The sequence below is a fragment of the Carcharhinus amblyrhynchos genome, chromosome 2 (genome assembly GCF_965287045.1).
Source record: "Carcharhinus amblyrhynchos chromosome 2, sCarAmb.v2.hapA, whole genome shotgun sequence".
Taxonomy (NCBI): domain Eukaryota; kingdom Metazoa; phylum Chordata; class Chondrichthyes; order Carcharhiniformes; family Carcharhinidae; genus Carcharhinus; species Carcharhinus amblyrhynchos.
In genome coordinates this window covers 112,875,539-112,892,676 of record NC_137325.1, presented here as the reverse complement: position 1 = coordinate 112,892,676, position 17,138 = coordinate 112,875,539, and the positions used below count along the sequence as shown (strand labels likewise).

The following is a 17,138-nucleotide window of genomic DNA, read 5'->3' as shown; positions in this document are numbered from 1 at the left end:
GAATTCCCACAAAATTGTACAGCCCCATCCATGTACTGTCTCGACATACTTCCAAAGGTTATGATTGGAGCTGCTGTCACGCAAAGGTCAACAGTGAGCTGAGAAAATCAAGTTGCAAGAATTAGCTTTTAAGCTCCAGGCACTTCACTGCCACCTTTGTCAGGTGATCCTGGCAGCTACACCTCATTTTCCCCAACACCACTTACACAGACTATAATGGCGGTGCAAATACAAAAGGGCTTGCAGCCACTGTGCCACTAGTTCACGCTCTGACAAATGCAAGTAGGTCAGTGGAGGCTCAATGAGGCTTCAGAGAAATAGCAAGATGTAAGAGACCTCCTTTATTTGAATTTTATTGTACCCTGAATTTCAATTTGAAACATTTTTGAAATTTTATGAATAAGAAGTATAGTTTTGGACAAGTGTCACCCAAATAAAAAGTAGAAATATTTGACAGGTCTAAGACACAAGTCAGAATTATTTCAATACAATGCACGTCTAATAACTGTGGATGATCAAATCAAATGTGCTTAATCTTTAGAAAGCTTACATACATCAGATATTCAAAGTTTTATAACTTGTGTTTCTTTGATAACATCAAGTATTTACTGAAGTCACTGACCAAATCATTTTTCACGAAAAATAAATAAAACATTACTGCAAACAAAAAACAGAACAGCTTACTTTTTCTGATCAGTATAAGAACATAAGAATAGGAGCAGGAGTAGGCCATCTGGTCCCTCGAGTCTGATCCACCATCGAGTAAGATCATGGCTGATCTTTCTGTGGACTCAGCTCTACTAACTCACCTGCTCATCATAACCCTTAATTCCTTTACTGGTAAAAATCTATCTTTGCTTTAAAAATATTCAATGAGGTAACCTCAATTGCTTCACTGGGCAAGGAATTCCACAGAGTCACAACCCTTTGTGTGAAGAAGTCCCTCTTCAACTCAGTCCTAAATCTGCTTCCCCCTTACTTTGAGGCTAAGCCTTCTAATTCTAGTTTCACCCGCCATTGAAAACAACCACCCTGCTTCTATCTTATCTATTCCCTTCATAATTTTATATGTATTTATAAGATCCCCCCCTCATTCTTCTAAATTCCAATGAGTATAGTCCCAGTCCACTCTTTCTCTACTCATAAGCCAACACTCTCAACTCATGAATCAACCTTGTGAATCACCGCACCTCCTCCAGTGCCAGTCTATCCTTTCTCAAGTAAAGAGACAAAAAGTGTACACAATACTCCAGGTGTGGCCTCACCAGTACCTTGTATAGCTGCAACATAACCTTCCTGTTTTTAAATTACATCCCTCAAGCAATAAAGGACAAAATTCCATTTGCCTTCCTAATTACCTTCTGCACCTGTAAACCAACTTTGTGATTCATGCACGTGGACACCCAGCAGCATGCTGCAATTTTTTTACCACTTGAATAATAGTCCATTTTCTGTTATTCTTCCAAAATGGATGACCTCACACTTACTAACATTGTACTGCATCTGCCAGGCCCCCGCAGACTATCTATATCCCTTCGCAGACTTTCAGCATCTTCTGCACACTTTGCTCTGCCACTCATCTTAGTGTCATCTGCAAATCTTGACACACTACACTTGGTCCCCAACTCCAAGTCATCTATTTAAATTGTAAACAGTTGCGGTCCGCATACTGATCTCTGAGGCACACCACTAGCCACTGATCGCCAACCAGAAAAACACCCATTTACCCCCACTCTTTGCTTTCTGTGAGTTAACCAATTCTCTATCCACGTGAATAGATTACCCATAATACCATGCACCTTTATCTTATGCAGCAGCCTTTCGTGCGGCACCTTGTTGAATGCCTTCTGGAAATCCAGATACACCACAGCCACCCATTCCCCGTTTCCACTGTGCTTATAATGTCCTCAAAGAATTCTACTAAATTGGTAAACATGACCTGCCTTTCATGAACCCATGCTGTGTCTTCCCAATGGGACAATTCATATTGCTATTTCTTCCTTTATGATAGGTTCAAGCATTTTCCCCACTACAGAACTTAAGCTAACTGGCCTATAGTTACCTGCCTTTTGAGTACCTCGTTTTTTTAAAACAGTGGCATCACATCTGCTGTTTTCCAATCTGCTGGAACCATCCAGAGTCCAGCAAATTTTGGTAAATTACTACGAATGCATTTGTTATTTCCCTCACCATCTCTTTTAGCACCCTGGGATACATTCCATCAGGGCCAGGAGATCTGTCCACCTTTAGTCCCTTTAGCTGACCCAACATTGCTTCTTTGGTGATAGTGATCGTTACTAGGTCTTCACCTGCCATAGCCTCCCTGGCATCAACTTTTGGTATGTTATTTGTGTCTTCCACTGCGAACACCGACACAAAATACCTGTTCAATGCCTCAGCCCTTTCCTTATTTCCCATTATTAAATCCCACTTCTCATCCTCTAAAGGAGCAATGTTTATCTTAACCGTTCTTTTTTATTTTATATATTTGTAGAAACCTTTGCGATCTGTTTTATATTCTGAGCTATTTACTCTCATAATCTATTTTACTTTTCTCCAGAGCTTTTTTCATAGCTTTCTATTGACCTTTAAAGATTACTCAATCCTCTCATTTCCCACTAACCTTTGCCACTTTGTATGCATTTTCTTTCAATTTGATACCTTTCTTATTTCTTTAGATAACTACAGGTGATCATCCCTTTTTCTACAGTCCTTCCTTATCACTGATGTATACTTCTACTGTGAAAAGTCACTTTGAAAGTCCTCCAATATTCCTCAATTTTCCCACCATAAAGTTTTAGTTCCCAGTCTATCTTAGCCAATTTCTCCCTCATCGCATTGTCTCCTTTATTTAAACAGAAGATGCTAGTGTTGGATTTTACCTTTGCATGCTCCATCTGTATTTTAAATTCAACCATATCATTGAATCAGTACAGATTATCACGAATGAGTATTATTTAGTGGTCATTATATATATCACAAACCATGCTTGGTTTGAGGTTAGAGGGATTAGTGGGTAGGATATATAAAGATATGGGGATAGGGCCTGGGTGGGATTGTGTTCGGTGCAGGCTCGATGGGCCAAAGGGCCTGTTTCTGCACTATAGGGTTCTATGTTTGTGACATATATAAATGATTTGGAAGAAGATGTAGCTGGTGTTATCAGTATGTTTGACAACACAAAGATTGCTGGAGTTGCGGATAGTGATGAACATTGTCAGAGCATACAGCCCGATATAGATAGGCTGGAAAATTGGGCGGAGAAATGGCAGATGGGATTTAATTCAGAAAAATGCGAAATGATGCATTTCGGTAGATCTAATGGAGGGGGGAGCTATACAATAAATGGCAGAACCATCAGGAGTATAGACACACAGAGGGATCTGGGTGTGCAAGTCCACAGATCCTTAAAGTTGAAAGCACAGGTGGAGAGGGTGGTGAAGAAGGCATATGGCATGCTTGCCTTTATTGGACGGAGCATAGAGTATAAAAGTTAGCATATGTTGCTGCAGCTATATGGAGCATTTGGAATACTGCATTCAGTTCTGGTCGCCACACTACCAGAAGGATGTGGAGGCTTTGGAGAGAGTACAGAAAATGTTTACCAGGATGTTGCCAGGTATGGAGGGTCTTAGCTATGAGGAGAGATTGGGTAAACTGGGGTTGTTCTCCCTGGAAAGACAGAGGATGAGGGGCGACCAAATAGAGGTGTATAAAATTATGAAGGGCGCAGATAAGGTGAACAGTGGGAAGCTTTTTCCCAGGTCAGAGGTGATGAACAGAAGGGGTCACAGGTTCAAAGTGAGAGGGGCAAGGTTCAACACAGATGTCAGGGGGTCGTATTTTCCACAGAGGGTGGTGGGGGCCTGGAATGCACTGCCAAGCAAAGTGCTTGAGGCAGACACGCTGGGATTGTTTAAGACTTATCTAGATAGCCACATGAACAGACTGGGAATAGAGGGATACAAACAAATGGTCTAGTTGGGCGCATGAGCGGCGCAGGCTTGGAGGGCCGAAGGGCCTGTTCCTGTGCTGTACTGTTCTTTGTTCTTTATACTGTGATCACTCCTTCCAAGAGGATCCTTAACTGTGAGATCACTAATTATTGCTGTCTCATTACAGGGCCAAATCTAGGATAGCTTGCTCCCGTCAGAGGTTCCACTACATACTGTTTGAAGAAACTATCGCGGATACATTCTATGAACTCCTCCTCAAGGCTGCCTTGACCAACCTGGTTTGACCAACCGACATGTAGATTAAAGTCCCCCATGATAATTGCCATACCATTTTTACACGCATCAGTTATTTCCTTGCTTATGGCTCGCCCCACTGTGATGCTACTATTTGGTGGCCTACCGACTACACCTATCAGTGACTTATTCTCCGTGCTATTTCTAATTTCCATCCAAAATGGATTCAACCCTTTTCTCCATAGAACCTATATCATTTCTCACTACCGCCCTGATGTCATTCTTAAATATCACAGCTACACCACCCCTACACCTGGATATTTAACTTCCAGTCGTGACCACCCTGCAACCATGCCTCTGTAATGGCCACTAAATAATACTCATTCATGATGATCTATATTGAAAAACCCATTTACCTTGTTTCGAGTGCTACAAGCATTTGAGTAAAGTGCCCTTATGCTAGTTTTTATACTTTTTATATTGCTCTAAAAGTGATAAGATATAAATTACAAACTTATTAGCATTACACTGGAGAAAAAGGATGACCCCATCCACATGATCATTTCAAGTTAAGAATTTAAACAAGCTCCTTATTGTTGTCATCACCAATGTTGACTTCTTCCTCTCCCCAGTGAGTAATAGGTCTACATGGGGGAGGGATGAAACACAAGGAAAAACAAACAAGCTTTCTCAATACAGCTGCGTTGATTGTGATGATAGGGCATTTTGCCACATTTTAAAATCATATTTCAAAAAATTGGCATGTCTCACAATAGGACTCCAGCTGCTCTTCAGGGGCTTCTGTTCAATTCTTTCTGCTCTTCTTCAGTTGTCAAGTTAACTTAGAAGCAAGATCTTACATTTATATTGCAGCTTCAACAGAGGAAAACCTCCTAAATCACAACACAGGAGTAATTATCACAAAGAATGTAACAAATGAGGAAAAAACAAGCACCAGAAAGGCAAAAGAGATAGGAATGTCAAAGATTAGTGACTAGGTATCTGAAGGCATGGCCATCATCAGTGCGCCAATGAAGGCCAGAGTTAAAGAAGCACATTGATCTCAAAACAGCTGTAAAGCTGGAGGAAGGTACAGAGATAGGCTATAAGATACGAATTTCAAAAATCATGATATTGCCACCAGGGCTCCACTCTAGGTTGGCAAACACAAATGGGTGAATGAGACTTGTTCTCAGGCAAAACTGACAGATGGGCTGAAGTTTGCAAAGTGGGACCCAGCAATAGAATAATTGAGTCAAGAGGTTAGAAAGGAATGAATAAGGGCTTTAGCAGATGAGCTGCGGCAGTCTATAAAGGCAGTGCTGCACTGCTGGAAGTAAGTGACAACATAGGGGATCTGAAATTCAATTTGGTCAAATAGGTCACATAGCTGCAGAATGGATGGGCTGACTGACCACTGCACTGTAGTACAGGAAGTCATTGTGAGGGTGGGGGTGGGGGTGGGGGGGTTAGTAAAAAAGCAATGTAGTGGTCACACAATAAGATTTCAAATTTTAAAACATTTTCTGTAACAAATGAAAAACAATATTGATTAAACATTATTTTAGTAGGCAATTTATATATGTTAATCGCCAGAACTGAACTCTCCATTTTACTTTAAATACAACCACAAATTGCCTGCTCCACGGGTTATTTCTGCCCTTTAAGTAGACACTCACTTCTCCCGGAACCAGTGCAAAGAGATTCTGAGCTCCAAAGGTTCGCTTCCAGTCCTTTCCTTTCCCAGCCTGACAACTTTTAATCCCAGAACAGTCTTACACAGAGAGGGGTTTTCCTGGAGATTCTCCCCCTTGCACAAACTAGACAAATCTTCTAGCTCATTTCAAATCCTCACAAATCTGGTCTTTTCATTCGGGCCATGAGCTGTTTTTGGGAGAAATGTTAAACCAAGGCTTGGGGGTACTGCTTGTCAGATGTACACTGCCAAAAGAAATGCCACAGGGTTGGGCTCTGCCTAGGCACAAATTAGCAATGACTCCTCTTCCTCCACAGACTAACCTTATTCCCAAGATAACAAGCAGTTCTTTGTCAAACAAAATAGGCAGTTTACCAAGTACAACACTGAGTAGGGCTCTGGATATTCCTGAAGTGGGCATTCAACTCCCTTTACATTTTTTTCCTTATAGCCAATAGGATGAATAAGATGTCCAGTTTGTTACAAATCAAATAACAAGCAATTTCATACATCAGGATCTGCAAAGTCAATTTCCTGGAATATAATGCCAACTAAGAAGGATAAATATTCTCTAAAAGCTCCCAGTTGCAAGGAATGTGAAATTCTTTCCATTTATGAATAGAGGAGGGGAAGTTCACTTAGTTCAACAGGATTTCAGGCCAAAAACTATTGTACCTTAATTGAACTTCTTCAAAACATAGATCATTGCAAACATCTCTTCTAATTCCTTATATTGGAACAAATGTATAGAGGCGAGATCAAGGCATCGCCTACCTGACCCAGAAGACAGTTTCAGTTCATGTCATATGAAAAGGTGATACTTCATACAATAATGGATATTTTCAAAATTTTACTGTACTGTCAAGCTGTAAAATGTTTATTTCCTGGAGTGGGGCCTTAATTCACAACTTTCCAATGGAGAGTCAAGAATGGAACACACAGAATCAAGTCAAAAGTGCCCACTGTAGCTTGGTCAAACAGAGACTTTAAAATACTTGATTACAATTTTGTCTTATTTTGGGCTACAAATATAAACACTTCAAAGAAGGCTCTCGAAGTATGTTTTTCCTCAAAAACTAACTGGGCAAATCTTCCACTCACAGGTAGCTTCCAGCTATTCCACAGCAATTTCATTTATATACAATATTTTAGATATTTTTCAGAATTATGCACCTATCTCTGTGGTCCACAGTTCATTTTTTTTTCCAAATTCCCTTTCATTTTCTTTTTGGGTCATCGAATTGGCATGCATGCCATTTCCCACTCATCAAAGACCTACAGAGCAGCAGACTCTGCAGAAACACAAGTACAATGAATAATTTAAAACTTTGGTGACATTTGGTGCAACACAAAATATAAAACATTAAAAATCCAAGCCCACCTTTTTTCTTAGGTTTACACAACAACCACAGTTTTTGGCTGCAGTAAGGATGCATATATAGCATACATCAAAATACTGTACTCATGCCATTAATTATCTAGTGCCAAAACTTGCTGGGTCCCTCAGCACCACTCTGCTGACAGCCTCATAGAATCAGTGGGGGAAACCATAATAGCTCTGCCACAAGCTTTTCCGACTGTCTCCACTATAAAATCAAAGAAATATTGTGATGCCCAAGTCAAGAGCCTCTCCAGAGACTTGGGCATGAAGGCTAGGTAGACATTCCTGTACTGAGGGAGTGGTGCATTGTCACAAATGCAGTCTTTCAGAATGAGGTATTAAGCTGAAGCCCCATCTGTCCTCTCAACCGATGTGAAAGATCCCATGGCATCATTTTCAAATTATCCCCCATTTACCAATATTTATCCCTCAACCAACAGCACCAAAACAGATTATTTGACCATTGTCACATAACTGTTTGCAGGAGGTTGCCATATGTAAATTGACTGCTTCCCTTTCTAAATTACAATAGCACACTTCAATACACTTGGCTATGAAGTGCTTTAGATAGCACCTTCCAAATTCATGGCCACTTCCAGCTAGGACAAGGGCAGCAGATAAATGGGAACACTACCACCTGCAAGTTTCTCTCCAAGCCATTCACCATCCTGACTTAGAAATATATTGTCATTCCTTCACAGTTACTAGGTCAAAATCCTGGAATTCCCTCCCTAATGGTATTGTGGGTCAACCCACGGAACATGGACTGCAGCAATTCAAGAAGGTAGCTCACCAGCACCTTTGCAAGGGCAACTAGGGATGGGCAATAAATGCTGGCCAGCCAGCGATGCCCATGTCCCACAAATGAATAAAAACATCCTACAGTCATAAAAGATGGTAAATAAATGCAAATCTTTCTTTTGAATTTGCTGCAATAATGATGTCACTTAAAGCCAATCAGAGCTGGCAGCAATGTGATTGATATTGACTGTCAAGCACTGCAAAAGTTTAGGGGAGAATCTCAACAAGCTTGAGCATGCATTAGCTTAGCAAGTGCTTAATAGGTTCAGAGGCAACAAGATAGAGTACAGAAAAGAGATAGAGAATTTGGTGAACTGGTGTGACGGCAACAATCTCTCCCTCAATGTCAACACTCCATTGTCAGACTCCTATTCATAGACTACAGCTCAGCCTTTAAAGCTATTATTCTTATGAGACTCATCTACAAACATTGTGGCCTGGGGATTGGTTCCTTCCACTGCAACTGGATCCTAGCCTTCCTAACCCACAGACCACAGTCAGTAAGGATGGGCAACAAGACCTCCTCCACGATCATCCTCGACACCAGTGCTCCACAAGCCTCTGTCCTCAGCCCCTCACTATACTCCTTATACACCTATGACAGTATGGCCAAATTCCCCTCCAACTCAATTATCAAGTTTGCTGATGACACCACTGTTGTGGGTTGGATTTCAAACAATGATGAGACAGAATACAGGAGAAAGAGACAGAATCTGTTGAACTGATGCAACGACAATAATTTCTCCCTCAATGTCAACAAAATGAAGGAGATAATCATCAACTTCAGGAAGCATCAACATCAATGGGGACGAAGTAGAAATGGTCAGGAGCTTCAAATTTTAGGAATCCAGATCACCATCAACCTGTCCTTGTTGCTCCATGCCGACACTGTATTTAAGAAAGCCCACCAACACCTCTACTATCTCAGGGGGATAAGGTATGTCTGCTATAACTCTATGAATTTCTACAGATTCGCCATAGAAAGCATTCTTTCTGGTTGTATCACTGATGGGTATGGCTCCTGCTCTGTCCAAGACTGCAAGAAACTACAAAGGGTTGTGAAGCCCAGTCCATCACTCAAACCAGCCTCCCACCCACAGACACTGTCCACACTTCCCACTGTCTCAGAAAAGCTGCCATTATGATTAAGGACCCCACACACCCCGGACATATTCTCTTCCACTTTCTTCTGTCAGGAAAAGGATACAAAAGTCTGAGGACATGTTCCAACTGACTCAAGAACAACTTCTTCCCTGCTGCCATCAGACTTTTGAATGGACCTACCTAAGCTGATCTTCCTCTACACTCTAGAGATGACACGGTGGCACACAGTGGTTAGCACTGCTGCCTCACAATTCCAGAGACCTGGGTTCAATTCTGGCCTCAGATGACTGTCTGTGTGGAGTTTGCATGTTCTCCCTGTGTTTGTGTGGGTTTCCTCCAGGGGCTCCAGTTTCCTCCCACAGTCCAAAGATGTGCGAGTTAGGTTGACTGACCATGATAAATTGCCCCTAATGTCAGAGGCATTAGCAGGGTAAATTCATGAGGTTGCGGGGATAGGGCTCAGGTGGGATTCTAGTCAGTGCAGGCTTAACGGGCTGAACAGCCTCCTTCTGTACCACAGGGATTCTATGATTGTAACACTTTAACAGAATTTGAGGTGTGTATTTGCAGATGGCAGAGCAGACTAAACACCAATCAAATATGATGGACGACCCAAAGTAGAGTTGTTACCCTTTCCAACATTGCAAGTTTTAAGACCTTTGACATCAATTTTTTAAAAGAACTCAAGTTATTTTCATTTTGTGGTTCATTCACCATATCATGGGTGGACTAAAATGGATCAAAACTATATGCCCAGGTAGAATCATCATAGAATCCCTATTGTGCAGGAGGAGGTGATTTGGCCCATTGAGTCTGCACCAACAACAATCCCACTCAGGCTCTATCCCCATAACCCCACATATTTACCTTGCTAGTCCCCCTCTTGCTTATTTTATGATCTATCAACCTTACAGTTCAAACTGCAATGATTCTCCAACTTTGATTTTGTGGATAATTTAACTTATAGGCAGCCAAATAATCCATGCAATACAGCGAGAACATAAGAACATAAGATATAGGAGCAGGAGTAGGCCATCTAGCCCTCCGAGCCTGCCCCGCCATTCAATAAGATCATGGCTGATCTGAAGTGGATCAGTTCCACTTTCCCGCTTTCTCCCCATAACCCTTCATTCCCTTGTCTGTCAAAAACCTATCTACCCGTGACTTAAATATATTTAGCGAGGTAGCCTCCACCACTTCAACGGGCAGAGAATTCCAGAGATTCACCACCCTTTGAGTGAAGAAGTTCCTCCTCAACTCCGTTCTAAACTGCCCCCCCCCGCCTTATCTTGAGGCTGTGTCCTCTAGTCCTGCTATCCTTTCTAAGCGGGAAGAATCTCTCTACCTCTACCCTATCCATCCCTTTCATTATCTTATATGTCTCTATAAGATCCCCTCTCATCCATCTAAACTCCAACAAATGCAGACCCAGTCTATTTAGTCTCTCTTCATAGTCCAACCCCCTCATCTCCGGTATCAGCCTAGTGAACCTCCTCTGCACTCCCTCCAAGGCCAAAATATCCTTGCGCAAGTGCAGCGGCCAAAACTGCACACAGTACTCCAGCTGCGGCCTCACCAGTGCCCTATACAGTTGCAGCAAGACCTCTCTGCTTTTATATTCTATCCCCCTCGCTATAAAGGCCAGCATTCCATTCGCCTTCTTGATCACCTGCTGCACCTGCAGACTGGGTTTTTGCGACTCATGCACAAGGACCCCGAGGTCCCTCTGCACCGTCGCCTGCTGCAGCTTTTCGCCACGTAAGTAATAGTCCTTCCTACCATTATTCCTACCAAAGTGGACCACCTCGCACTTGCCAACATTAAATTCCATTTGCCAGTTCCTGGCCCATTTGCCAGCCTATCAAGATCCTTCTGCAGACTCTCCACACCCTCCGTGCAATTTGCCGTTCCACCAATCTTGGTGTCATCAGCAAATTTCAACACCATACACTCGGTTCCCTCCTCCAGATCATCTATATAAATGGTAAATAGCTGAGGCCCCAGCACCGACCCCTGGGGCACTCCACTAGTCACCAACCGCCAATCCGAATAGCACCCATTAACCCCCACTCTCTGCCTCCTATTTGACAACCAATCCTCTATCCACGCTAACACCCTACCCCCAACTCCATGCCCCCTTACCTTCTGCAATAACCTCTTGTGAGGTACCTTGTCAAACGCCTTCTGAAAATCAAGAAAGACCACATCCACCGGCTCTCCTCTATCCACCGCCCTAGACACATCCTCATAGAACTCCAATAAATTTGTCAGACACGACTTCCCCTTAACGAAACCGTGCTGCGTCTGCTCTATCAAGCAATTCCCCTCAAGATGCCTCGCTATTTCCTCCTTGATGACGGATTCTAACATTTTACCTACAACAGACGTTAAACTAACCGGCCTATAATTCCCTGCCTTTTGCCTGCCACCCTTCTTAAACGACGGCGTAACATTAGCCATTTTCCAATCTTCCGGCACTTCCCCGGAATCCAGCGACGTTTGGAAAATAACCACCAAGGCATCCATCCCTCTGTCTACCGCACCAGTCACATCCTAATAGAAATCCAATAAATTCGTCGAACACAACTTCCCCTTAACGAATCCATGCTGCGTCTGCTCGATCAAACCATTCCTTTCCAGGGATCTGTTCTTCACTTAGCTGGTGATTGCAAATATTATTAGCTGTGCCACTTCCAAACCACTGCACAAATGAACCATTGGAGGTTCAGGACATTAAAGTACTTCCAAATGCTTTAAATCAGAAAAGTCACATTTCAGGAAAGTCCTACCTTATATATGGATACTCAGAAAAAAAATTGAAGAGGTTATCTTAAGTAAGGCTTTTAAAGTGATATTTTTAAGTTAGCACTTTTTCTCAGAGTCTGAAGGTTGTGTGTTCAAATTCCATTCCAGGGTCTGACCGCACAACCTAGGTTAGCAAATCACTATAGTATGAGGAAATGCCATTTTATCAAAGGCAGATTTCAAATGTCATCTGAAAGACAAAGTTTTATTCATTCATTCAGATGGATGTAAACATTTCTGTGGCACTTTACAAAGAGCCAAGAAAATTCTCTTTGCTTCCTGGCTAAAATTCATCCCTCAGCATCATCACCAAAAGCATTTTGGGAGGATTAACAAAGCAAGGGAATACACAATGAACAGTAGGATGATAGGAAGGAGAGAGGAACCTTGGGGTGCATGCCCAAAGATTTCTGAAGCCAGCAAGGTAGATAGATAAGGTAGTTAACATTAATTAGACCACAGTTCAAACACAGTATGTAGTTCTGGTCACCAAACTATAGAAAGGTTGTGATTGCACTGGAAAGGATACAGAAGAGATTAATCAAGATGCTGCCTCAGCTGGAGTGTTTCAGCTATGAAGAAAGGCTTGGTAGGCAGGGGATGTTTTCTTGGTGGGGGAGGGTTGTGGCGGAGGACCTCATGGAGGTGTACAAATCATAGGAACATAAATAAGGTAGGTAGGAAGAAGTTGTGTCCCTCAGTCAATAACAGGGAGCATAGTTTTAAGATTAGGAGCAGGAGAGTTGGGAGGCATTGAGGATTTTGTTTCACCCAGGGGGTTGTAGGAATCTTGAACTCACTGCCTGAAAGGGTAGTTCAGGTGGGAACTCACAATATTTAAGAAGCATTGAGATAAGCACTTGAAACTTCAGAGCATGCAAGGCTATGGACCAAATGCTGGAAAATGGGATTAGAATAGATAGGTGTTTGGCTGGCACAGACATAGTGACAGTAAGAAGTCTCACAACACATGATGGGCCAAAGGGCCTCTTTCTGTGCTTTAAAACTCTTTAAAACTCCAGAATTCTCCAATCTCGCACACCCTGCTATTGATATTACTCCTTTCTCTCACTGCTGTGTGTGGAGCCTGGGCATATGCAAATTGACTGTTCTATTTACTTACATAACAATGCCTACAATACAAAAGTAACCCATTACCTTGAGGCATCTTGACATGTCTTAAGGACATGATATAAATGAAAGTGCTCTCTTTGATGTATTCAGGAACTGTACTAACAAAAGGAAACTCATATTTGTCTTTACTCATTTTTTTCTGTTTAAATCACATCCACTTCAATTGGCTGGCATTACAATTACAGCTACACAGAGGTGAGGAATCTCTCTCCAATTTGATAAGAGATCTCAGCTACATAAGTTTGATAGATGAGAGATGCAAAACTAGAATGAAATAAGGTAACTATGTATTTCAGTGTTGGAACTTCTTTCATGGCTACATAATTGCGTTCTAAATGATAAAAGGCACAGCTTTTTAACAGTCCACAATGTAAAGTTTTAAAAGCAGAGGTTAAGGTTAACTTAATATATGATCACCTTGCTGGTTTGGGACCATACTGTATACTTGTGACACTAATAAATGAATTTAAACTTAATCTCAACCCAAACCACTGAACAACCTCATTCCATTTTCATACCACCCAATCTTAATTTGTCCAAATATTGTAAGATATCGAGTTTGTTTTTGTTGGAAGATAAACAAAGTTCATAATATAAGACCAAGTGACTGTAACACAACTACTAGTACAGAACCACAATATTTACAAGTGCCATATTCCCCAGCAACTACAGTGTTCACACACTAGATACTGCATTCTCATATAACATTAAATAGATATGTTATGACCATGAACATCACATATAACCCACAAGAGTAACTTTATTCAGTATTTGAAGTAATAGTGCATTGTCATAACCAAAATTAAAACAGTCACACCAAGTTTCATTCCCCCATCAACCCTGTGTTCAGTGACCTATAATGACATCAGTTAAAAACACCTCAATTTTAGAATTCTTATCCTAGTTTTCATGGTTCCACCCCTCCCTTACTCCTCCAGCATCATCACCTTTAGACAGCTTAACTCTTAGTTCTGTCCTCGTGAGCATTCCTGAGTTTAATTGCTTCCTCATTAGTGGCTATGCCTTTAACAGTCAAGGTCCAACGCAATGCAATTCCCTCCCTCAAATTCGCTTTCCTCTTTTAAGACATTACTTAAAATCTATCCCTTTACCCATGCATTTAGTTATCTCGCCTAATATTACTTCATGTGGCTGACTGTTGAACTTTGGCTTACAATACCCCTGTGAAGTGTCTAGGGATGTTCAAAGCTCTATGTAAATATATACAAGCTGTTGTTATTGAAATAGGCAGTCTTACTAGCTGGAGGAATCGCCATACAACATTCGGCAAGGTAGTTGTCTCTGCTTTTGTTGTGAAAAGTGCCAGTACATTGGTTACACAGGTGCAGAAGCGATCCACAAGATGAATGGGCACTTTGGAGCATAACTTGTCAAGAGAACAAAGACTGTCTGCCATCAGGCATGCATAAGTTACAAGGGGAAAAATTTCTGTAACATATATATTACAAAAGGCACACAGAAAAAGCATTCTCAGAAACGAAGGATAAAATACTTTTTTTAAAACAGCAAGGTTACGTAAGTTTACATTCTAACATTAAGTCAACATAAATCATGTTAATACATATAATGTTTACATTTTGCGTGATGAAGCTGAAGTCAAACATTAATTGTAAATATTGGAATTTTAAGCATGTCTTTGAAAAGAACGGGAATGTTAACACAGCTTCAGGCCATTCACTGTTAAGCACTGAAGTTAAGTTGGAAGTAGCTAGGGTTGATATTAAGTCTGTGAAGCTATGTAAAACACAACATTCTGTACCACCACTGTGTTTCACCCCACAATCATTCACCAAGGATGCGATAAGGTCACCACAGATGAAATTAATTAGTTTACTTTCTGTCAACGACACGTGCCCAAGCTAAGAATAAGTCAAAACTTTTTTTTGTCAAAATAAACACTTACGTGCTACTTTGTAACGATCCTTCGCATCTCCCGGGGGCGGTAGTCCTGCGAACTGAACCCGGTTTCCAGACATTACTGTGGTGATTTTATTTTTTTGAGTGTGTGCCAGTCGAAGACTTCTTCCTGGCCGTGTATTAAATGCGTGTGTCGGTTGTTTTGTACGGGGTGTCAAGTCAGCAAGAAGCGAACGGAGTGCTATGCAGAGCTCGGGAGAATCGCAGTCCTGTCATGCTCTTCCCCACGCTCTCTGGGTCTCATTGAGTGGCGGGCTGCTGTCAGAGTGCAGCGCACTTCACGCGAAGACTGCAGTCCCGGGCCCGCCCATTCGCCTCGCTGACTGCCCACCGGCCAACCGGCCGGAAGCTGCCTGCATTCACCTGGGCAGCTCCTGCTCAGGGGGATTAGGAGCTAATATACCAACTCCCCTTGAGAGAAAGAGAGGTTTGGGTGGGGGGGAGGGGGAGGCCGGGGAGAGTAGGTGATCGCGCCGTTCTGAGCGGCGTCCTATCGGTAATTATTAATAACATGATTGCAGCTACACTGCGTCATCTTCAGACCAGTTGCTGCAAGGTTGCCGCACGTAAATAGAAAAAAAAGGGCCCGTGTGTTTAAATGTGAAAAGAGAGAATGTAGGGCGTGCATTAAAACTGGTTAAAATATATCACATGCAGATCTTGTATTTTTAGTTTTCCATTGAGGCGCTTGTCATTTTTTTTAACCTACCGAAGTCAAATTGCTGCTTCAGTGCTCTGAAGTTGGAAACCTTATTTTAATACTTCATGAGCTCTGGGGTGCTGTGCAGATTTAATAGTCGTTTTGTTCCAAATTAATTGATCCAGCGGTTTCTGTCAAGGGAGTGAGCTTTTTAAAAAAATGTAACTTCAGCTAGTTACATTTTAAATTCCCAGGCGTGTTTTGAATTGCACCCGTTTTGGCTACATCCACATACTTTGAAATAGCAGCCAATTATTCGTTTTGCGGCATATGGCAAAAATACAACATGCCAATTAAATACTGTTTTAAATACGTACAACATGCCAGTTAAATACTGTTTTATATACATACAACATGCCAGTTAAATACTGTTTTAAATAAATATAACATGCCAGATAAATATTGTTTTAAATAAGTGTTAGAATAAACAAGCCAAAGAAACTAAAATGACAATTGCCCTTAAAATGTACCAACTAATAAAACATATATATTTAAATATTTTACTTTACTATTGTACCCATGAATTTGCCATAAAATATTCTGTGAGTGGTGTACCTTAAGCCAACATGAATGTCAATAAAAGTGAAGTTTTATGCCAAACGTAACCATCAATTCCAGCTTTAAGTTTGGAAGAATAGAATATATATATCCATTGTTAAACACCGGAAGGTGAGGTTTCATTTTCAGTGCATTGAATCTATTTGACAGTTGCTCTGTAATGTTTCAATCATTTAAAAGGTCATTTGATTAATTTGTATTAATTCCCATGCAAAAATGGTATCTTGACAAAAGCGCATCTGTGTTCTTTTTCTGAGATATCTTAAGTTAATAATGGTGCACCAAAATTCTTTATGGTCAATGTTTAACTACAGGTTGACCTAGTAGATTTGCATCAATTTTGTTTCTCTTGTTTTTCTGAATACTGACATGAGTCATTGTTAAGCTGCCCTTGACTGTGTTTTTGTTTCACAACCGTAAAGTGCCTTTTCCCTGTCCCCTTGCCTGTAACAATTATAAGTTGTTCATGGACTTTGTTGTTACCTAAATTTGAGTAGAGTTCAGCTAGGATTTTCACTTCCCCACCTTCTTTTATCCCTCCAATTCAAAGCCTCTTCCTATACCTGTAGTCATTTCCCACTCTCTACCCGCTTTCTGTGTCTCATTTCCTCTGTTCAACCTGAATTTTTCTTCCATTTCCCCTCATGCTGTCTCCAGGTTCATTTAGTCCATCTTCCCTTTTGTACCTGGGTAGCAAGGGAGTGAGTTTATAATCAGAATTGGAAGTGATGGTGTTGGTCTTCCTGATACTTTGTTGGAGGGAATTTTGACTTATCCTTTGGACTAGATAGTCAGATAACATAAAGATGATTTGGGGCTTGAGGGGAGGGC

General features: G+C 41.4%; 1 protein-coding gene across 4 annotated transcripts in view; it reads right to left on the bottom strand.

Annotated features, from left to right (window-relative positions):
- Positions 1–15,415, bottom strand: part of LOC145357750 (sickle tail protein homolog) — a 567,669-nt gene extending 552,254 nt beyond the window's left edge. For 2 of the 4 annotated variants that reach the window (XM_080211212.1, XM_080211237.1), the window contains exon 1: positions 15,036–15,412. In XM_080211212.1, coding sequence (XP_080067338.1) covers positions 15,036–15,108 — 73 coding nt within the window. In that variant the 5' untranslated portion in view covers positions 15,109–15,412. Of the gene's footprint in view, positions 1–7,059; positions 7,179–15,035 lie in introns of all 4 variants that reach the window. The other 2 variants (XM_080211333.1, XM_080211229.1) reach the window with 2 other exon arrangements.
- Positions 15,416–17,138: the final 1,723 nt, after the last annotated feature.